The following is a 23,395-nucleotide window of genomic DNA, read 5'->3' as shown; positions in this document are numbered from 1 at the left end:
AAGGAAAATGAGGAAGACAGCTTCCTCTCTGTCAGTCACACTGTGATAAAAAGTTTTCATAATTATATTGAGAATTTTAAATACTGCTTTTAATTGTGGGTAGCATCATCCTCTGTAAAAGGAAAAGATCCCTTCACCTGAGAATCTTGTTAAAATGCCAATTTCTGATTCAGTAGGTGTGCTCTGAGGCCTAAAGTTCTGCATTTCTCACAGCCCCCTGGTGACCTAACGTTACTGGCCCATGACAGTCTTCAAGTAGCAGAGAGCAAAAGAACTTAAAATTATGTGGTAGAACTAAATGAATATATTCATCATCCTATTAATGTATTCCTAACTCCACACTTCAGGCACACGTGCAGCTGAGTTCTGTGGGCAGACAGCGCACAACCTCCCCTGCTATTCTGGTGGAGCCTTCAATCATCTGAAATTCAGTTCTGTTTTCAGCCACTTTGAACTTGTTCTATTCTAGTAGTAAAGGCTTTTCCTACCCCCACCTCAGTTTTATGATCAGAAGACTTGGAACAACTGGTCAGCATCTCCCTTCTACCAACCCTATACCTACTTAGAAAAACTCAGCAAATTATACACTGTCTTATCCTTTCCTGGGTGAAGATACCACAGCTCTGATCCCATGGCCTCGGTAGAGACTGTCCATCTTTCATCATTTTGTTTCCCCCTTTCTGGCTGTGTCCCATGTTCCCACATGCTCTTCCACAGGAGGAACTCACACTGAATAGCTCTCCCTCTCTTTTTTAAAACATAATTTCCAAGTCCTTCCTCTTTCTCAAATGGTCAGGCTGCATAGCCTGTTCTCAGCCTTCCATATCAGGCTGCCTTTCCATGCCCTCCAGTCCGGGACCTCTCCAGCAAATGACCCAGTAGATGAAAGACTTGTTCTACCCCCTCTTGTGGAAACAAGAAAGCTCAAGGATTTGCTTAAAAGCTCAAGGATTTCATGGCCACCACAAGCATTCCATGCTAAGCATAGAGCTTGTGCATAGGGGAAGGTGAAACCCAAAGAAGAAGGCTAATGTTCACTGCCTTGGGCCATGTTTAAATACCAGCTGAGTAGCAGCACTTACCTGTCACTAGACCATCCTATCAGCAAAGCCTTTATTGCCTAAAATTCACAAAAAATTAAATCCATCTTAACCCAGTTCACAGGATCTTATTTGACTGACTGATGTGATTTTAGGTCAGTCTAAGTCCAACTGCCCTCCTGTCTCATTGCTTCCAAATAAGTAAGTCTGATGGCAGAACCTTGGGTATTTCCTTTTAGTAAGGCCCTACCTGTGTTTCTCCTTCTGTTTTTAGAAGTACATCTTCTGGCAAAGGCATCTAGCCATTACTGGAGCTTGGAGACTGTTTGCATTTAAAAATATACGTAAAGCTGGGGCGCCTGGGTGGCTCAGTGGGTTAAAGCCTCTGTCTTCGGCTCAGGTCATGATTCCAGGGTCCTGGGATTGAGCTCCACATCGGGCTCTCTGCTCAACAGGAAGCCTGCTTCCTCCTCTCTCTCTGTCTGCTGCCTGCTGCTCTGCCTACTTGTGATCTTTGTCTGTCAAACAAATAAAATCTTAAAAAAATATATATATATACGTAAAGCCTTTCTTTCTGGTTGACCCTCAGCTATATCATGAATATAATAGATTTTGCTGTGAGGAGTCATGCTTCTATGACACTCCCTGGCTGGCAGGGTGGTAAATCCTAAGAGAGTAAGGTGCTAAATGACAGAGATAAGTAAAGATGTCTAACTCTGCTAAGCACACTCAGTTTTACTTAAGAGAATTATTAATTGACAACAAAAACTAATCTTTTTTAAATTAACTTATAATGCATTATTAATAAAAACTAATCTTAAGTGTAAAACATGTGTTTGCTTATTCCTACCCTTGGCTTTTCCTAACTAAATGCTCCTTCCCCGGTGCTGAGTTTAGGGCCTGTCATTCTGGCAGCTGGAGGCAAAATAGGACCCTTGGTTATATTTTCTGTGTGATCTGCTTTTGCTTTTTAAGAAAATACGGAGCATAAAGTGCCCGACTCAGTACGTGGCTCTTGAGAAATCATCAGTGAAAGTTATTTCCCTTTATCTGGTTGAGCATGTTAATATCTCTTACTTCTTCACCTGAGAAATATCTCACTTGCATCAATTACTCAGGACGTAATAATCCGCCCTGTTGCTGGTGGGAAAGCCCTGCTTTGTTCATTCAGCCAGTATTTACTGAGTACCTGCTCTCAGGTGTAAAAAGAGGTTCTAGGAGAAGTAGATTGAAGGTAGAGTGAAGTGAAGATTGGCATTCTAAATTTGAGCTCAGAGCATATGGAAGGTGTCAAACTTCAAAGTAGGGAGAGAGAGGATGTGAGCACAAGGTCACCAAGGAGAATATACCTCATTAGAAATACCTAAAGTGACACATAGTGTCACATGAAACCAAAGTCCTCCCAGAGTGCCTTAGAAACATTGGCAGGGACCAGTGAGGTTCTGGAGTAATAGGGATATAGTGAACAGAGTACCACATTTGAAACCAAAAGATGTTGAGTCCACAATTTGCCACATAGAACTGTGAAGTTTCAGGAGACTTTAATCTTTTTTTTTCTTTTTAATATTTTATTTATCTGAGAGAAAGAGAGTGCAGGGAGGGGAAGGGAGAGAGTCTTAAGCAGTCTCCATGCTCAGCCTAGCCCCAGCCAGAGGTGAGGCTCGATCCCCTGACCCATGAGATCATGACCTTGAGCCAAAACCAAGAGTTAAATACTTAGCTGACTGAGCCACCCAGTTGCCTCAGTTGCCTCCCCCTTTTTAAAGATATTTATTTATTTATTTATTTAAAAGAGAAAGAGTCAGGAGACTTTAATTTTTGAACCTCATGTGTGAATACAGTTCCAAGAGCAAAAAATGGAGGAGGAAGAGAGTCAACCAACCAGATGCTTTCAGAGGGAAGACTGTTAATAGAAAGCCAATGCTTGAACACAGTTTTAAGGTCAACTTGGAAGCAAAGAAGGGTGTGGTGTTGGAAGGAGGCTAGGAGGGTCTTCTAGAAGGGAAATGGCATTTGCAGAGACACAAATGCACACAATCTATTAAAGAATGAATTTACCGCCCACAGTCTCTACTGAATCTATCTTCTCCCAAGACCTCCCAACCATGGCATACACACTAGGAGCACAAATTCCTTTGTCAACAGTGCTGCCAAAGCTACTAGTGACAAATTACAGGTCTGCCCCTACTCCTTGACTCATAGCCACTTCTTCAGCCACTACCATTCTGATCACACGTGACCCTAGGTCAACCCTCCATGTGACCCCTCCATTTTGTAACAGCCTGCATGTTTCCTCTTTAAAGTCTGGGACAGTCCCTTTTATGAGACTGTCTGAGGTAAAGGTAACTAAATGTCTGTCAGAGATGAGATAACCTCAAAGAGCAGAATCCATTTATCTGGATATTTGAGGTAATGGGAAAGGGCGGGGGGGGGCATACTAACCAATAATAGAAATAGTGAGCAGCATGCTAGAAGTGGACCACTTTGATTATCCCATCGAATCTCTCCAGCAACCCTGTAAGATAGGTATTGCCCCCATTACTGATGGGTTTAGTGATACAAAGATCTCTGCCCAAGGTCATCAAAGTTCAAGCTGTTGATGCTAGTGCCAGTGCTCTGGAAAGTTCTGGTAGAAATGATAGAGCCATGTGTTTTGCATGTAGGGGACTTCCTGTCATACTGGCTGACTTCACTTAGGTCAGTTCCACCACCAAAGAAAGGGCACTGGCATCAGTAGGCAGTCTGTCAGTGGCAAGACCCCATCCTGTGCCTCTTCATGTCTCTCTCTGGCCCCTCCATCAGTGCTGTGTGTGTAAGTGTTGGGGAGCTCAGGAGTCAAGATGAGCTGGAATCTAGTCCTAGCTCTACCACTTTCCTGTCAGGAGACTTCAGATGACAGACTGGGGATTGTTGAGCATGGCTCCCTTTTCTGTAATGGGATGATGGTACTCATTGAGTGGTCATTGGAATAGTCAAATAAGGTAATGTTGCCATGGCAGAATGAAAGGTACTGAGTCCTGAGTTTCTTTAGTGGGTGAGGTACTGTGCTAATTTATTGATTCTTCATTGTTTGTTTACCTTTTAACTTACCTTTTATTTACCTTTATCTTGGAGGAAGGTTCTGGTATTACTCCCAGGCAAAAGGAAGCTAAATTTCACCTCTACTACAGATAGATGCTAGTTCTGCTTTGATTTCATGTCTGCTTCCCTTCTTAATGAATATGGGCTTATGTTACCTTTTGTACCAGCCATTCAAATAAAACACTTTTATTCTAGCATTAGAGAAAAAAGATTTTCAAGAAATTGTAAAAACCAGTTTGTGTGCCATTTCCATTACTCTTAGAGATCTATTTCTGCAGCACTGACACCTCTTTAGAAACAGTGGAGTCACAATGGAACTGTTATGTTGATGAGATTTTTGTGTAATTTCCACAGAAGTAGTTCTGTGAGATTTTCCCCCTTTAGTTTCAGTGCTGTAGCATCTACAATATATAAAACTTAAATAGAAGATTATAAAGAACATAATCTTCTTTCTACTTGGAAACAAAAAGAGCCTTTATCTCATAATTTATTCTGCTTTTGCTATAAGAAAAAATATGCATTGCACTGGAAATTTAAACATTTCAATTTCTGCGTTTAATGTTTAAAGGCAAGAAAAAATATTATGTTTTTCTGTTTTTACATGAAGGTGCAGCTTAAAGCAGTAAATTTGTTACTGAGAACTTATATATTAGTAGAATGTTCATAAATGCTGCCTTAAATCAATATGTAGTTGAACTGATTAGGCAAAGAATTTACATGGCCAGTACTTTGTTAGTAAAGTCAGAATTCTTATATTCAAAACATTTAACAGCCTCCACAAGTGCCCTTTTGTTTTAATTTGATTTCTTTATGCTGGATTTCTTAAAATGAGACTAGGCAGCTTAGTTGATTATAACAGAGATTTGTCCTTAAGAGTAAATGAACATTATATAGATAATGTGGGTTTTGGGGACAGAAGGTCCTGGTTTCCATCAGATTCTGAAAGGTAATCTTTGATCTTGTCTTAAAAATAAGGCTAAAGAATTCTGGGTAAGGGTCTACTGCTGAGGATACTGAGGCTCTGGGCTCTTCTCCCTCCCTGGGTGTACTCTGGGCCAGCCACATTGCACAGCAGGCTGGAAGTGGCCTGGAACTTGAGGTCAGACTCTGCATGCAGGAGAGGATTGGTGGGGCTGTCTCATTCCCCTTTCATTAGAGGAGTTGATGGTCTGTATCCTGTGAACAGTGAGGCAGTTTGGCTGCTATACTGGGTCGAATAGTGTTCTCCACCCCCCACCCCCCACTTTGCCATTTCATGTCCACCCGGAACTTATGAATGTGACCTTATTTGCGAATAGGGTCTTTACAAATATAACCAAGTTGGGACAAGGTCGTACTTAGTTAATCCAGTGACTGGTGTCCTTATTAAAAAAGGGAAATTTGGACACAAACATAAACCCAAAAAGCAGTAGAATAAACAAATCAGGAAGTTTTGTGTTGATTTAATAACTAAAAGAAGCCAGAAGGTGGGCAGTCCAAGCAAGGGTAGCAGCTCCGTGATGTGCCCAGTGCCCCAGGCTCCCTCTGGTTTCCTGCCCACAGTCCTCAAGCTGGCATCCTCATCGACATGCTTTCAAGATGACTTGTGGGGCTCCTGCCAGCATTTCAGGTAGCAAAAGTGGGAAGTGTAAAGGTCCAAAAGGCACAAACTGAGTCAGACCCAGTGAGGAGCTTTCCAGAAGTTCCATCCAGGGACTTTTCTTACACCTCATTGGCTGGAGCTTTGTGACATGACCAGCCTTGGCTGTGAAGGAAGGTTCGTGTGGTGTTGCCCTGAATGAGATCTGGGACATGTTGATGAGGAAGGAATGGAAGGTGGAGCTGGGGTGGCCCCACCTCTAGACCCAGGAGACAGTATAGCAGTGAGCTTCTAAGCTTGTTGGCTGTTCATGCTCTGATCCAGTATTAGATCATGGAGCATTACTCCCACTTAGGCCTGTCACGAAAGACAGAGGCTTCTCTTGTTCCAGCTTGCCAGTACAGTCATAACTTCCACCTTCATCGCCACCACTACTGGAGTAGGGGTTTGTGGCATCCAAAAGAGGACACTGGGGTGACTTGCTTCCTGGGATTTTCAGGCAAAGTGGCCAATGATTTTATAAGATCTCAGGGAGACACTGGTACTTCCCTAGTGGGATACTGAATCATATATTTAAAGATTTTATTTATTTATTTGACAGAGAGAGAGATATCACAAGTAGGCAGAGACAGGCAGTGGGGGGTTGGGGAGAGGAAGCAGGCTCCCTGCTGAGCAGAGAGCCTGATGTGGGGCTTGATTCCAGGACCCTGAGATCACGACCTGAGCTGAAAGCAGAGGCTTAACACACTGAGCCACCCAGGCGCCCCCTGAATCATACATTTAAACTTGGGTACACAGAAATCTCACTCTGAAGTTCCATTCCCACCAACAGCAAGCAGTCCAAGGCTTAAACTTGCCAATTTAAGGCAGCCTCGTCTCTTACAAGTTAACCATCCCATTTGAACAAATGTCCACAGTTCGGGTTTCTTCACTTTGTCTCTTCTCCCTGCCAGGATGGTGTCAGGGGGCTAGGATGGCTCATATGCCTCTTTGGTATTTGAGGAATGGCCTCTGAGTGCCCTCTTGGTCTTTGTTGGCCTCAGAGGAGAGCTCTACCCTGCATAGTTACGGACTTTGGTGGCCACTGGAGCCCCTGACTGACTGCCCTGTTAGCCTGTAGCCTATGACCCTAAAGGCCTTCGGTCCTTGTTGCTGTTGACCGTGGGCCCCACATTAAACTGGAGGCAGGAGCCAGGCAATTTGGCCAAACCTTTGGCTTGGGGATATGTCGCACAGCAGACTATCAAAGGGGCAGGCAGGAGCTACAGATAGAGTCAGAGCAGCGGGCCCCCACTTGGCCCGGCCCCCTGATTTGCTGTGTATGGCCTCCAGTGGCCTCCTCTCCATTAGTTCCTTGGACCCAAGAAGCCCCCCATGCTTCTTCCAGACATCGGTGTGTTCCTGCATCCATTAGCTGAGCGTCCTTTCAGGGCCCAGGAGCTCTTCCCCTGCTGCCCCCGCTTACACAGCAGAAGTTGGGAAATCTGCCCCACCTTGTAGCTCAGGAGGGCAGAACTCAGCGCCCCGCCAAACTAGCCAGCTACTATGTACTACTACGCCGCCCCAGGCAGCCCTTAGACCCTCAGACCTCTGCCCTAAAAATCCTGGCTGTCACAAAAACAAAAGCAACCTTTTCAATCCTCTGAAAGGCCTATGTAACTGGTTCTTGTCAGTCCTCTCCAGTTGGCTGTCCTTTATGTCTTGTTGAGTGGATCCTGTGTTGTTTTTTTGTTGAGAGAGAACAAATTGTTACAGGCTTTTGAGGAAACCGAAAACATTCCCTCTCTAATTATATCTGTTATTCCATTCCCATTCATCTTGCTTTCTTGTTTTGAAGCAGGCCTTTATTATTAGCCAGAAACTACAGTCACGTTTTCTGAGTAAATCAAAGCTGCTGTTTTTCTTCCATGGTGTGTGAGAGGACTTGTCGGTGTGGTTTAGAGACTTACTGTCGTTGAAGATTCTGACAAACTGTCCGGCCAGGCTCACATTGATGGTATCAGTCTTTGCCTTTTCCTTCACTGGAGATACTTTTGGAAATATTTAGCATAGCAGTATTTTGAAATGCAACTTCCAAGAGTGTTTTGCCACATTTGTTCAGTCAGTCAGTACTTAACTGTGTATCTAAAATGCAGCAAGCCTTATTTTAAGGGCTCAGAGTAGAGTCCTAAACCAGACAGTCTCGGAGCTTATATCCTGTTGAGGTAGATGAACGACATGCAAGCCAGCAGATGCGTGTGATAATGCCAGCTGGTGACAAGCGCCTAGTGGAACAGTGAAATAGGAACAGAGATGGCGAGACAGAGACCAGAGGGTGACCTGGCCTCCCTTAGTTTGGATGAGCAGGAAGGCCATTCTGAGGAGGCAACATGGGAGGGACCAGAGTTAAACGATGAGGAGGAGCCAGTCCACACGGATGTGGGCCCAGAGACTGCAGGCCAAGAGAACAGCAGGCCAGCTCTGCCGCTGTCACCAGCAGGGCAGGGGGTAAGCAAGCAGGAGTGATACATCACTCTGGTGGCTGAAGGGGGCCCGGCATGGAACTGAGGAGTCCCCAGTTGAGACTGGGACAGCTCTACTGAGTGAATGACTAAGCATGGGGCAAGAAGTTTTTGTTTGTTCTCCCAGAGATAGAGCAAGAGTGAGAGAGAGCAGGGACAACAGGGACAAGCAGGGACAACAACAGGCAGAGGAAGAAGCAGACTTCCCCCTGAGCAGGGAGCCTGATGCAGGGCTCGATCCCAGGACTCCGGGGTCAGGACCCAAGCTGAAGGCACCACTGAGCCCCCCAGGCACCCCTAGGTGTGCTTTAAGGCCACAAAATCAGAAAGCAGGTGTTAATGGAGGGTAAGCATACTTGTAGTGATCATTCAATTGGTGTGCATAGAGGTATCTTTTTTAAAGTGTGTTTTAGTAACCCGACCAGTGCATTCTCCTGCCCAGCCCTGGGGTGGGGAGAGGGCTCTGCCTCCTCCCCCTGAGCTCCCCTGAGAATCCGAGCTTGGTAGGTCCCACCCTTGAGTGGGCTGTGTGCCTCCCTCAGGTGCAGTGGGGGAGCACTGAGGACCACTGCATGTTGGACCTCCTGGTGGGCAGCTCGGTGCAGTGCTGAGCCTGGTGGTCACAGCGGACTTGCTGGATCCCTCAGATCAGGCCTGGAAGGAGGACTTCTCACTGGAAGGGTGAGCCTCTTAGAGAATGTAGAGAAGTAGCTCCTGTGAAGACCCCAGGTGATGTCAGGTTGACTCCTTAGGCATTGTTGTCTGATGGCGCCTGTAGTTCCGTGAGTTTGTCCCATTATTCTTACCATTTTGTTGAGCTGACAACATGCTTTACTGTTTAAATCTTTAAAGATGGTATCCTTATTAACTCTGAAGCCTGGTCTTCAGAGAGGGAGGTGAGTTAACATCACTGAACCATGAGATGGTGAAGGAAGCGCAGCTGAAACGCCTCTCCCAGGGGCTGGCTGCATGCTCTGGGCCATTCACAGCAGAGGTTAGCAGGAGGAGCCCGAGTCTCCCAGTGGAAATAAAGACCCATCTGTCATTGCAAGAATGTGTTTGTGTCACCTTGGTGGGAAGGTTGTACATGCTGGGCTCAGTGCTCCCCTCTGCTGTCCTCCACATCCACCCCATCCGCAGCTGAACAGGCCACCCTTGGTGAAATACTTGCCATGGAATTGGACAGAAAAATTTCCAAGCAAGTTATGGTGTGGCTGGCCAATAAGTTACACTCAGAGCATTAGTTATAAAATGTCATTCTTCTATTTTCAGTAAATATTCAAGATGTGATATTACAAGAAAATTTGGAAAAAGAAGATCAAATTCTTGTTTCTTTGGCAGGATTAAAACAGGTATGTCTCTTTGATCTGACTTTGAGAGCCACTGGCCATCCTCGTGCCCGGCCATCAAGACTTTGAAATTTTCCTAGGTTGTTAGTAAGTCCATGGCTTTGATAGAGCTGGATTTTTTTTTCTGTTATTCCTTTCTTATGGGAATATATTCATATCCATACTATTAAAAAATGGTCAGTGATAAGCCTAGTTTAAATGTTAAGAGGTTTAGCTAGTATTGCAAAACAAAGTCATCCATCTCTGTCACTTATTTTCTTCCTTTTTGAAAACTAGATCAAAGACATTCTAAAAGGCTCCCTGCGTTTCAACCAGAGTCAGCTGGAAGCTGAGGAGAATGAGCAGATCACCATCTCAGATGACCACTACTGCTCCAGTGGCCAAGGCCAAGACCAGAGCGACCAAATGCCTGGGGCCACCAAGCAGGTATAAGAGCTCTGGTGAACAACATCACAGTAACTTGTTGAGGACACATTCACGTAAGGTCTTCAAAGTTATGAATAACAAAACCTTCCCAAAGTCATGTCACGTTACCATGTGCAAAGTTCAACTATAAGATACCACAGGGGGCTGAACCAGAGGTGCTGTGTAGCAAGGCAAATTGCATGCTCCAGTGCTCCACAGGAGACCATTTTCTCTGAGAGTTGTGCAGTGTACAACCTACAGACCTGTATGCAGCAGCGTTAGCCTGAACCTCCTGCCAGTCCTGTTGTGTGGCCTTAGAAACCCACCCCTGTGCCACAGCTTTGGGTTGGGTGCCTCCCGCTAATGCCTCCAGTCCCCCATTAGCACAGGAGGTGCTCTTCCTGCTTTCCTGGTGCTGTCCTCAGTGGACTTCTCTGGGCTACCTTTTTGTCTGGAGAGAAGGGCTTCTCATTAATGTCCATCCTCTAAGGGAATGAGGTCAGCAAACTTTCTCCATAAAGGATCAGATAGTAAATATCTTTGGATTTGGGGGCCATATATGGTCTGTGTCTCATAGTTGTTTTTGTATTTGGTGTGTTTGTTTTTACAACCTTTAGAAATGTATAAGCCATTCTCAGCTTGACAGCCTAGGGGAAGAGCCCACAGACCAGATTTGGCTAATGGGCCATAGTTTGCTGCCCCCTGCTCTGGTGTTGACATTGTGTGTAATTTAATCTAACATGGACCCACAGATTTTTCCAGTGAAAAAGGATCCAGGAACTTCCTTGTGGGCTTAGTCCTGTTTCTTTTACCAGTGAGACAGTGAAGGCCCAGGAGGAGCACAGGCCCACCAGGCATGGTGTTTTCAGAACTCCTGTCCCACCCCAGCAAGCCTCCAGTTCCACCGTGCTTCTTCACGATGCTTTCTCTGATAGGACTAAAAATCCCTAATAATATATTTTTGGCTTACGAAAAATGCAGATTAGCAAAGTCTCATCTAAGGCTCTTTCTCAGACTAGCATCCAGATGCTTATAAATTATGGTTAAAAAAAAAAAACAAAATGATAATGGGAATTTTTTTTTTAGTTTTAAGAGTATCCCTGCCAAGAGTACTCTTCAAGAAGAGAGAACTTTCAAAAAAAAAAAAAAAAAAAAAAAAAAAAGAAGAAGAAGAGAAAACTTTCTGTGGCTAATTTTGTCCAGTTTTAAAGGGAAGTTTTCATGGAGCCGTTAATCTGCATCTTAGGCCACATGGATACAGCGTTAACGTTGCAAGTTTGATTTGATTGGTTCCTCCAGATTCTCCTTCCTAAACTGATATTTGATTTTTCAATAATCATTTCTTTATTCAAATATTGTTGAGCTTAGGCTCACCCCCCCAAACCATTTTTTTTAAAAGATTTTATTTATTTATTTGACAGACCAAGATTACAAATAGGCAGAGAGGCAGGCAGAGAGAGAGGAGGAAGCAGGCTCCCCGCTGAGTAGAGAGCCCGACGTGGGGCTTGATCCCAGGACGCTGGGATCATGACCTGAGCCGAAAGCAGAGGCTTTAACCCACTGAGCCACCCAGGTGCCCCCCCAAACCATTTTTAATTGACAATTTTATTCTAAAATTGAGTGTGATTTTTTTTTTTGTAGTTGAATGTAGAAAAGTAATACTGAAAAAGAACTTTCAAAAACACTCATGAATTTGCTACATTTAAAGCTTCTTGATTATACTTCGCCCTTGTTTTTCCCAGTTCCAACATTTATAAGAACTACCTATTGCCCCCGCAGACCCCCGTGTGCCTGCTCGGTGTGCTAGCCGTGTGACGCCGGTGACATGAGCTAGGACACATCCCAGTGCTGGCAGTGCCGCACTCCCGAGCAGCATCCAAGAGGCCTTTTGCCTCTGCTTGTGCTTTTAAAACACCGCCAATCCAGATACCCTACCATTGCCTTCTGTGCCCTGTTCCTCTGTAGGGGTAAGGAGAAAAGTGGGAAAGGGGCAAATTGTAGGGCTTTTTTTTTTTTTTCTCATTCCTGCCAGGGTTTTCTTCCCCAAGGGTGTTAACAGTTTATAAAAACCCACCTTCCTGAAAGTTTTACCTGAGGAAGGGAAAAATAGGGAAGCAGTGCCCTCCTCACGTCTTCAGGGGAGGACAGGCAAGTGAAGTCCCGGATGAAGCAGCAAGTCCCACAGAAAGCTGAGTATCAGAGGCCTTGTGGGAATCTGGACTAGACTCATGCAGGGACCGCCACCCCCACCCCGGCAGGGAGTCCTGACCCAACATCTTTCCTTAGGAGCCTGTCCCAAGCCTTGGGTGGCAGTCAGGGCCAGGCCTCTGATCTGGGCATCATTGTGTGATCTGCAATATAAAGGTGAGAGGAGGGGTACGAAAAGAAGGGGGTTATCCAGGCCCTGCCAGCTGTACCGGGCTTTGTCTGAGTCGGCCCTTGATTTTATCTGGGAATGGGGAATGGAAGGTTACCCACCATTTATAATTCGCCTTCCCTAGTTTCCCAGAAATATGCCAGATAATTAGTGATGGTAGGAACCCCCTTCACTTCCGGGCACAGGCTTTAGAACATATTTCCCTTCTTCAGCATCTTGTAATGTGTTCACTCTCAGCTAAAGGTGAATAGCTTATCACGGTATTTCTGTAGTAGAGACGCCACTCTGAAAATGGGGCCTGCTGTACGTGCTATTTTCATTTTCTCAGATAAGCTCTACCAAGCAGCACTCCAGCCCCAGACCCTGTGTGAAGTGAGAAGTCAAGGGTTTCACGGTTAACAGTTCAGGACAATGGTCATGTGAACCACGGCCACACTTTGGAGGTAGAAGTTTGAAGCTGAGATCCCACCCAGCCTTGCCTGCACCCCATGTGCAAATGCAGGGGAGGACAGGCCGCACGCACGTGTCCGTTCCAGGCTCTGTGAGGCTGGCACAGCCCCGACTGGGTGCACCTTATGGGGGGATGGACTTTCTCTCCCAAACTGTCCTGGTGCCAGTAATCGCCTCCTTTTCTGCCTGAGTGCCACGTTCTGCGTCTCTTCTCAGTTTTGTAAGAATTAATGTGTTGCTGGAATGTAAGCAGCTTTAAAACTTGAGACGAGGCACTTCAAGGCCTGTTGCTTTAGCGCTGTGATCTTCAGGCTAATTCTCTTTCTCTTCTCCCAGTTGAAGATCTTAAAGATGAATGAATGGTCAGAGGATGGAGGCACCTGAGCCATTATTTAGCCACTCAGCCCCCCACCCCCGTGTCACCAAAGTACATGTAGTTCAGAGAGACAAGCCCAGATTTCCTCTGGAAGTGTTGCCAGCTGCCTGTCCAGGCTTTGTCCACAGGTGGCCTAGGCCAACCAATCTGGGGGCTAGAGGACCCAGGGGGTACTTCCGGCCAAGGGGGTCTTTACATCTCGTCAGACTTCAGACCCGGGGGCCAGTTCCCACCCTCCTCCCCCCGCCCACGCTGTGGGAGAGCAGACAGGGAGGGGGGTTGAGCAGGTGTGGGCACAACTTCCACTTACATCAGCACGTTTTCTGTCAGGCTGGCTTTGGAACATCCTGGGGTAGACAATAGCTTTATATCTACCCCAGGGAAGGCAGGAGCTTCTCTGGGTTTAACCCAGAACCTTTCCTGGGGTTCATGGATATCAGCTTTTTTTAGTTAAATGCTACTCATAATTCCTTACAACAAAAGGAAAATAATGGTAGAATGAAGCCATTCTGTCTTCTTGTTTTTTTGCCATACACTTTATAGTTGCACTTCCTGGTTTTCACGTTTACCAGCATTGTCCCAGGGGGCCCCGAAGTGCACACCTGGGCCGAGCCGGTTAGGAGACACACACACTGGGCCTTCCAGAAGCTCTTTGTTAAACAGGTAGTAAAATCACTCCAGGTCTGGGCTTACGTTAGAGAGCCAGTCCTGTGTGATGCACGTCCATGCACATCATCTCTGTGCATGGTGACCACACGCTGGGTCAGAGATGCCATCCTTGTCCTCATGTCACAGGTGAGAACATGAAAGCCCAAGAAAGACAGGTGGTGTGCATGGCAGGGTGCCACGTGAAGCTGGTGGGGACTCCAGCCTGCTCCCTGCCTCCTGAGCCGGCCTCTCGTAACTTACCCAGCTGGAGGCTTACTTTATTGCGCTGGGAACTCAGCAGCAAGCCTCAGAGGAACTGGCCCCATGCCACTGGGAAGTGCTGGGGCTTCAGGGAAGCAGGGCCAGACTGTGTGTCTTCCCAAGGAAGAGCACAGGGCCTAAACTTCCTGTGAGCTGGGAAGCTCTCCCAGCTCACAGGACTGCTGCTTAGTTCTCTTGTTTCACTGGAGTCTTCTCTCACCCACCTGTACTTCTGACTGTACCTCACAGGCCTCTTCAGAAACACCAGGGAACATGGACAGAGGGAGCACAGATGACTTCATCCTGGTCTCCAAGGAAGATGAGGGAGGCAGTGCCAAGGGGCCCTTCTCAGGCCAGGCCCAGCCTCTTCGCACCCTCCGAAGCACTTCTGGAAAAAGCGAGCCCCTGGCCCGCTCCCCTCTGGTGTTCTCCGACCCTCTGATGGGTCTTGCCTCGGCTTCCTCCAGCAACCCCAGTTCCAGCCCTGATGAGGACAGCAGCAACAACAGCAAGGACTCTGGCTTCACCATTGTGAGCCCCCTGGACATCTGACCACAGTGCCCCTGGCCGCCTTCTTGGGGACTGGCCACCCCCCTCAGCAGCCCCTGGGCCCGGCTGAGGCTTCCCCAGTGGAGACCCCTCTGAAACCAACACTTCTTTCCCAGCATGCCTGTGGCCTTAGTGCAACCCATTGGAACCCTCTAGAGAGGGGCAGACGGCCACAGAGCACACAGACAGATGTTCCCCAAAATGCAGACAGGGCTTTCAGGGCCCTATCCCACCCCACCTTCGCTCTGAGGTAGATGGGGGTTAAGTATCCAGTATCATGCTGTCAAAAGAAGACCAAACCACAATTCGAATCATTTTTCCTCTATCTCCTTCTCCCCAACTAAGAATTAGGTGTGGCAACTCCATTAATTATAACTAGAAGAAGGAAGAGTTGGTTTCAAATATTACCTCCCTCGGAGCATCAGGCATAGGAATATTGATATCAAGAAGGCTTTGTCTCTGGAAATCTCTCTCTCAGCCTATTTCATTCCTTCTTTAGGAAGCCATACAGCAGAGCCAAACACAACAGAATGGACTAGAACTGGTGGATTCCAGGCTGGAAAAAAAAACCCATCACTGACCTCTCAGAAAGTTACAGTGACCTTTAGAAACAGGGTCTAAACTTAGATTTTTTTCATTTGTTAAAGAGTACGTTTCCAAACCTCAGGCCAGATCAACTCTGGCCATCACTGTCCCTCCTCAGATGATTGAATTTCCCCCTTTAGAATCTTTCATGACCAGAAAACAAGGTCACATTAAGCCAGACTTTGCTACACTGATTTCAGAAGTCCTAAGAATATTACTTCCTTGAGTTGGAAAATGTGATCCTGACTGTGGAACAGACATCTCCCAGATGGTCTGTTTTCTGGTGTAGTTTCTCTAGTTTCGGCGCTGGAATACACCTGTCAACCTGTCAACTGAGAAGTAAAGGGAAAAACCCAAGCTCATTCCCATCCACAGTCAGGACCTCCCATTGGCCTTAAAGTAGCAGACACCAGGTATTTGACCTGGATTCCCTTCTAGGGGAGCAGGGCTTCCCACAGAACGTTCCAGAAGTCAGGAATACGTGGGACTTGTGCACAGCCCTTCCCTCGCCGGGAGGGCAGAAGAGCTACAGGGCCCAGGGTCAGTTGTGCACCACGTCCAAGGCACCACCGCTGGGGCGGGACCAGCTCTGACCGGCCCAGTGCCTTCCTGGGCTTCGGCACACAATAGAGATTTCCCCTTTCCAACTGGCAGCTTGTGGAATCTTGCTGGGCAGAAAGCATCATATGAGCTGTTTCTCTCCTTAAGAAGAAAGGCCTCGGAGAGGCCCCTTTCCCTGTCCTTTGTGTAAGCAGGACTTCTAACAGGATAGCTGCAGTGTCCGCCCTGCAGTGACAGGTACCCAGGCCTTCCCCTTGGAGGAGGGCAAGGCCTCTGGGCGGTGGATGCTTTCATGCGAACCAGTGAAAAGCTAAGTGTGAAAGACTAGACGCCGTTTACAGTCCTTCCCGCTGTTCACCTTGTGTCTCTGCAGACTGTGTGACAGTGACCTGATTCCCCACATGCTCTCCAAGAAAGCAGTGATGGCTGGGAGTCAGCTACTGCTGAGGGTTCCAGATAGCTCTGTAGTTTGTCCTCAGACTCTAACAGGAGAACCTGTGAACACATGAGCATGGGAGAGGAACACCAAGTCTGCTTTTGCTCAGGTGACTGGGTTGTTGGGCCTTCCATGCTTACTCAGAGTCAAGCTGGTGAGCTCTCCGGCTCCCCCATGGAGTGGCCTGCTTAGCACCCCCTGGCGGTGACTCACAGGGTAAGTTACTGCCCGGCGTGGGTCACCTTGACCATACTTTGTATGCTTCCAAGGTCCCCATGCAGTGACTGGCCTTGCAACTGCACACGGTTGCCATTAGTTTTCCCTCAGAGGACCTGTTTCGGGGCGTTGTCAGTGTTTTCAGTTCTAACAAGTGTGGGGCTGACCCCACCAGGGTTCCCAAGACACAAGTAGAAAGGGCCATGGAGATGTTTGTCCCTTGGCAGTGGGTCCCAGTCCCCTGCTTTGCCCTGAGAGCTAGAGTCCTGATAGTCCAGCATCACTGGGCCCACAGTGGCCACCAGACACACATCTCCCTGACGAGGCTCTAGGCTCCTTGCCTGCAGTTGGCTGGGTGGTCAGCAGTCCTCGAAAACTCCCAGCCCTCCAGCACACAAGGGGCAGGTCCTCCATTCTGTGCTTCCATGTTGGTGCCATGTGAGAACTGAAGGGGTCTCTTAGAGGCTTTGCTTCTGTGGTCCCCAACGAGCTGCTCCCTCCTTGGAAGAAAGTAACACGAGGGTGGGGGAGTGGGAGGTGGGCAGTGCCACCCTCAAATTCCCATAGTCCGTGGGGTTTGAGGGTTGTTATTACTCTCTTAATCTTTTCAAGTGACTTGTTTTTATTCTTCATAGTTGAGCATTGTTTGCATTTTTATTATAGTGCTGTTAAAGAATGTGTTTTTATTATTTTGTCAAGTACTTATGTTTAAGTGCACATTTTTTAAAGTCCTGAATATTTGAAATCTTTTTTGTTTTCCTTTAACAAATATAATCAGTGGAGCCCTCTCATGTTTTGATTATTAGCAGTTAAATATATTTTATATATATAAAGCTTAGATGAATTTTCGTTGTCCTCCAGTTTTTTAATGCAGGTACCTGTGTCTCATGCATTCCTCTGTTACCAGTTTGGAAATTTGAGTTAAATTTACCTCTACATTGTATATGAAAGATACAGATTGGAGAAGAAAATCATTATGACTTTGCCTTACCTTTTGTATATGCCAGGGGGTCATAAAACACTTCAAGCATTTAATTATACTGAATTATTCTTCCAAAGTTGACCTCCTCCTAATGCTCACTGAGACCTGCAGTCTGTAAGAGATAGTATCACTGCAAAATGAGCGTGACTAAAAATAAACCAAGGCCTCCCTGGGCTTTGCCTTCTCTGCATCTGAGTTCAGCCCCGTGCACCGGTCCTTCAGGGTCTGATTGCCCACCATGAACACGAATGATGCCTCTACTTTGTCAGAGACGAGGAGCAGACATAAAGCTCAGTGGCAGTTATACGGTCTGCTAAGGATAGATAACCTGTCAGAGTCGACTCAGATTTCCTATTTTTGTTTTTATTGTTTCTTTAAGAAGCTGCCCCCTGGGGTGGTTATAGAACCAGAGTTGGGGGGAGCGGGAGGTACATATAGGCCCTCTGGGTGGCTGTCCCATGGAGGCCCACTGGGCCATCCCACCCCCACCCCTGTAGGTACACACCTGGCCCTGCCCCTGAGTGTCCAGAGCAGGGACACTGGGGGGTCACAGGGCGGGGAGAGGAGGCCAGGATGAACAAGGACAGCACCTGGCAAGCTGGACTTCCTTCTCACAGGCCATTACCGCTTCCCCATGTTAACTTTCAAAAGCTCTTTTTATAGTGTTAAAAGTTCCTGTAAACAGGGTTGAGACCACTTTGAGGTAAAAGTTGTCATAATAATTTGTCTCACGATGGCACAATTCATTTGACTTATGGAATATCATGTGCCATTTATATCCTATTGCTTTGTTCTCATTCATCTTTATGCTGTAACTCATACTGACTTAAGAAATGACCTCACCTTTTGGCAAAGTGATCCCATTCAATATGGTAATAATAAAAGACTAATGTGAAACTGAGAATGTAGCTTGACTTTTTCCAGGTGGGGGATCAGTGCTGAGCAGGCTTGACCCAGAGAAAACCTATCCTGGGCGCAGCCAGCGGGGCCCCCCAGCCAGCCTCACCCTCGTCACCACATGAGGCAGTGACCTAGGGCTCACACTAACTCTTCTGGTCCCTTCTTCCCCAGTTTGGGCCTCACTCCACCTACTGGTCCAAGAAGACAGTTGTGGGCAAGGCCCCAACAGCTGGCTACCCTCTCCCCGCACCCACAAACACACACCAGGTTTGCCCTGGTAGCCTTGCATACACCCAGCTGACATGGGATTTGATGAGGGCCACAGTGTGGAGTACACTCCAAGTCTTAAATGACAAACTAGGAAAGGTAAGGGGGATCTGTATGGCTTAGGTAGAACTATGAGGCCAGTGGTGCCTTTGTGCCACTGCCAGAATTTGTGCCTGGACCCATCCCCAGCCAACAAGGGGCTTTCCCTACCATGTGTCACAGCCCATAGCCCCTAAGGGACTTTATTACCCACCTGTTCTGCCATGAAAAGGTTGAAGGGCCTGGCGCACTTCTCAGCCAGCTCCTGCTGCTGGTAGTGGTGACCCTGCTTCCCCTGTCCTGTGACGACCATGCACACTGGCTTCCCTCGCTGGCCACCAGGAGCAGAGACTGTGGAGCAGGTGTGGTTGGCGCCTCATGCATAGGTGTTGGGAAGACAACCCCTGGGCTGCTGGATCCTCCTCCGGCTGGCCCTACATCTCTGCCTGAGGAGAGGTGAGTGTGGGGCGGGGGGCTTCCCTGCAGGCTTAAGTGCAGGCGCTGATTGCCTTCCCTCTCCTGAGCCCCTTCCCCACCCCTGGATGGTGTTTGCTCCTCCCACAGAAAGCAGCCACTCTTCAACTTACCTAAGGGCCGGCTTCTGGGGGAATCAGACTGACACATCTTCCTTCTAGGGCCCTTCTTCAGGTGGAAGCCATGCCCCTGGCTCCCCCTCAGCCAGGTCGATGGGCAACCGGGAAAAGGTGGGTCCTCTGTCCTTGTAGACGGCTGTGCAGAGGAACGGTCTCAGCAGTCCCATCCAGGGCTGGGGCAGCCACTGAGTAAGCTGCTGGCCCCCGCCGTGACCATTCCCCGCAGCAGGCGAGGCCATTAAAGGGGCTATGGACAGCTTCGTTTTCATTTTGTAACTTGCCGCTGTCATAGACAGCATTCTTTGCCTCTTAAGAATATGTACATGTCACCAGAAATGTCTGTACTCCGAGAGGCACATTTGTTGTGAGAAAAAGGACCCTTCTCACAGAAAGGTGATAGACCATGGAGGCACAGATCATTGACTCACTGACTCAGAGAATCCATCCAGCATCAGCCCACTGTTCCCTCAGCAGACTCGACCTGACGCCCTCAGAGTGTGAGGCTGCATGGATGCTGGAACACACCAAGGCCCCCAGATTGCCAGGCAGGGGGGGGATGGGTAGAGACCCATGTCTGTACTACGAACTCCAGAAATAGTTCCAGGACCAAGGGAGCTCAGGGAAGGCCTCCAGCTGGGGAGGCTCTGGAAGGCTCCAAGGGGAGACCAATAAGCTAAGCCCAGCGTGCCAGCCATCCTCCTGCTGCTGTGAGTGAGGACATCCCCCTTCCTGTCAGTAGGTGCCAGGAGCTAGGATCGGAGCAGAGGGTGTACTTACAGCCACCATGCAGGCTGCCTTTCCCCCAGACACGTGCTGTCCAGCGTTCAGGTCTGGCCAGAGTGTACCCAGCTGGGGGAAGCCCAACAGGCTCCTGAGGGCCTGACATCGTCGTGGCCATAGTAGAGGGAGCTCTTCTGTGTCTCTCAGTCTCAGAGGAATAAAGACATATGTCACAGGGTATAAGTGAAGAGGGAAAGGGACTGCAGTAGATGTCTCTTCCCCAGGGGATCTTCCCAGAGAAAGGACAGCTAGCAAAGGCCATGCTGCAAAAGGAGCGTACCATACACTGCCCTTCCAGTAGCACCCTTATCTCTCAACACGGGTATCCCCACCTCTGGCCACCTCAGCTTCTGGCCCTAGTCCCACAGCAGGCAGGAGCCCCTAGTTCCCGTCAAGCCTCTGGTCCTCACCCATCCCATGGCACAGTCAGGCCCTCTTGCCCACGCCCTACCACAGCAGAGGCCTCACCCTTACTTCCTGGGCCTGACCAATGGCCTCGTTCTTCTGCCTACCTCCTCACCTGGAAGCAGCTCTGACCCAGGGGCCTCCTCCAAGTGCTCAGGATGAAGGGTGGCCCCTTGCACGACTCACCCCGTCCTCACAGGGCTGTGCTCTAGCCCACAGGCCTTCCTCCTGCTAGGCCCTTCCCCAGCTCGAAGCCTTACTCAAGCAGATTTCTCCCATCTAAAACGCCTCCCCTTTCTCGGCAATGTGTACCTGGTAGAAGCCAGCATCAGTAGCCAGACTGCTCTAGTGGGGTCCACCAGACTCTTCCTGCCCATGAAACTGCTTTCTGGCAGGCCACTGTCCTATTTCACTTTGTCCACTGTGCCAGTTGCTAGAGATACATACCCAGTCACCCACAAGTTGGCGAGAAGTAGCCACTTACTGTGCTCATGGGTTGTATGAGTCAGGAATGCAGACAGAACACGATGAGGATGGTTTGTCACTGGTACCTCTGATGTCTGGGGCCTCAGATGGAAGACTCAAAGGCTGGGGGCTGGAATCCTAAGAAGTCTGGCTCACTTGGATGCCTGATGGCTGATGCTAAGATCTTTTTTTTTTTTTTTTTTTGTTTATTTATTTGAGAGTGTGTGAGAGAGAGAATGAGCATGAGAAGTGGGAGGGTCAGAGGGAGAAGCAGACTCCCTGCTGAGCAGGGAGCCCGATATGGGCCTCGATCCCGGGACTCTAGGATCGTGACCTGAGCTGAAGGCAGTCACTTAACCAACTGAGCCACCCAGGGGTCCCTGATGCTAAGATCTTAATCTTGGGCTGTCAGCTGGAACACCTGTGGATGGCCTCCTCATGTGGCCTGGGCTTCCTGACAGCAGGGTGCCTCAGTTCCAACAGTGAGTGTCTGGAGAGAGAGAAGAGAGAATGAGAACTAAGTGGACATCCCCTTAGCTTTTATGACCTAGACTCAGCTGTCTCCCAGTATCACTTCTGCCACATTCTGTTCATTAAGGTAGTCACAAGTCCATCCAGTTTCAAGGGGAGGGGAGCTAGATTCCCCTTGATGAAACAGGCAACATTCTAGAAGCAAATGGGAAACATGAAGTGCTTTGGCCAGCCTGTTATGCCCATTGACTGGAGGCTTCCTCAGGATAGCCGGAACAAGGCCTCAGCCATGCTGCAGACAACCAAGGCTATTCCAACCATACTGAAGACCTTATAGGTACCATTCAAACCTTTAGTGTTTGTAGCTGCTCACTCCTCTCCTCCAGGAAGCCTTTGTGATGGTTTCAAGGCATGGCCCCAAAACTTTTTGACACTTTCAATCAAGAGTCCCTTGAATCTTGGCTCTGTGACTTCTTAACAGTAAAATATGGAGGATACCATGCCATGCCAGTTTCTGAGCCCAGATCTTAAGAACACAGACAGCTTCTATTTCCTGTCTCTTGGTATACTCATTGGTAGAACCCTGTCACCGTGTGCAAGGAAGCCCAAGCATTTCTGCAGAGAGGCCAATGTGAAACCAACAGCCAGCAGCCAACTTAGACTTAGCCATCTTGGAAGTGGATCCTTTGGTCCCAGTTCACACTATGGAGCAGAGATAAGGTATACCAGCTGAACCCTTCCCAAATTACAGAATCATGAATAAACATAAGGGCTGTTGTTGTTTTAAGCCACTAAATTTTAGGGTGGGTAGTGATCCAGCAATGGGTAACTTTCCCTGATACCCTGACTAGCAGTGATAAGGGAAATCTGTGTTCTAAGGTGGCTGACCCATCCAGCAGGGCAGTTCCAGTCCTGGCCCAGGGCCATTCCAGGTTTTCCCTCCTGCCCCGCCAGCCCAGGATGCAAGAGTGGTTCAGATATGTCCTAATAATAATATGCATATACTCTGGATAGGTCAAAGCCTTCCCGACTAGGACGGAGCAAAGCTGGGAAGTAGCCAAAGGCCTCACGTGGGAGATTATCCCCCAGTTTGGCCTGCCATAAACAATCCATGGTGACAAGGGGCCTGCATTTGTAGCAGACACTTGTATAGGTCTTGCCCAAGTCTCTCAACATCACCTAGAGATTCCTCACCGCCACCAGCCCCAAAACTCAGAGAAAGTAGAGCGGATGAATCGCACTCTCAAGGAAACTTAGCAAAGTTTTGTCAGGAGACTAACCTCCCATGGCCAGATCTGCTACCCCTAGCCCTCCTGCGTGCCCACTGCATACCCGGGATGCTAGGTTTCTCCCCTTTTGAATTACTGTATGGATGGCCTCCCCCAAGCCTGGGGAGCCTTCCAGGAAACTTATATCAGATTGGGGATAAAGAGATAGAAAAACAACTTCAGGCCCTGGGGGCCACCCTAAATAACTTACAAAGGTATACCATTGAGAGGACCCCAATCTTCCTAGGGTCCCAGGTGCACTCCTTCCAGGCAGGAGACTCGGTCTGAGTAAAAGGTGGGAAAAAGGACCTCCTCAAACCACAGTGGACAGGGCCTCACACTATTATTCTAACCATCCTTGCTGCCCTTAAGGTCTCTGGTGTCACCCCGTGGGTCCACCACTCCAGATTTAAAAAAAAAAAAAAAAAAAAAAAGGCCCCTCAGACGAGGAGATACACAGGTACAAAGTCCAGCCAAACCCCCAGACCCCCTCGACTTTGCCTCCAACAAGACCCCAATGACTGATGGACACCTGCTTGCCATGGTCCCTAGCTCTCATCAGCATAACATCCCTCATCCTGGGGTCAAACTCTACACTGTTGCCCCTTCTGACTGGACTTTCCTCCCAGAGACTTGCCATTGTTGTTTTTTGGGTGACCCTAGGTGTATTACTGTACTTACTTTCCATAGGTTTTATCTGCTATCAGGTTAGGCACAATGGCTTCCTCTAAGTAAGGTCATGGACCCCACTTCTTTTTTTTTTTTTAGATTTTATTTATTTACAGACAGAGATCACAAGTAGGCAGAGAGG

General features: G+C 48.0%; 1 protein-coding gene across 7 annotated transcripts in view; it reads left to right on the top strand.

Moving 5' to 3' along the window:
• Positions 1 to 18,297, top strand: part of TBC1D5 (TBC1 domain family member 5) — a 560,004-nt gene extending 541,707 nt beyond the window's left edge. For 6 of the 7 annotated variants that reach the window (XM_047737636.1, XM_047737648.1, XM_047737657.1 and 3 more), the window contains 3 exons: positions 9,474 to 9,553; positions 9,827 to 9,976; positions 14,317 to 18,297. In XM_047737636.1, the coding sequence (XP_047593592.1) occupies positions 9,474 to 9,553; positions 9,827 to 9,976; positions 14,317 to 14,619 (533 nt within the window). In that variant the 3' untranslated portion in view covers positions 14,620 to 18,297. The remainder of the gene's footprint in view (positions 1 to 9,473; positions 9,554 to 9,826; positions 9,977 to 14,316) is intronic. The other variant, XM_047737665.1, reaches the window with a different exon arrangement.
• The last annotated feature ends 5,098 nt before the right edge of the window (positions 18,298 to 23,395 follow it).

This window comes from Lutra lutra, chromosome 1 (assembly GCF_902655055.1).
Source record: "Lutra lutra chromosome 1, mLutLut1.2, whole genome shotgun sequence".
NCBI lineage: Eukaryota > Metazoa > Chordata > Mammalia > Carnivora > Mustelidae > Lutra > Lutra lutra.
The sequence above is the reverse complement of the archived record's forward strand: the minus strand, read 5'-3'. Positions and strand labels throughout refer to the sequence as shown.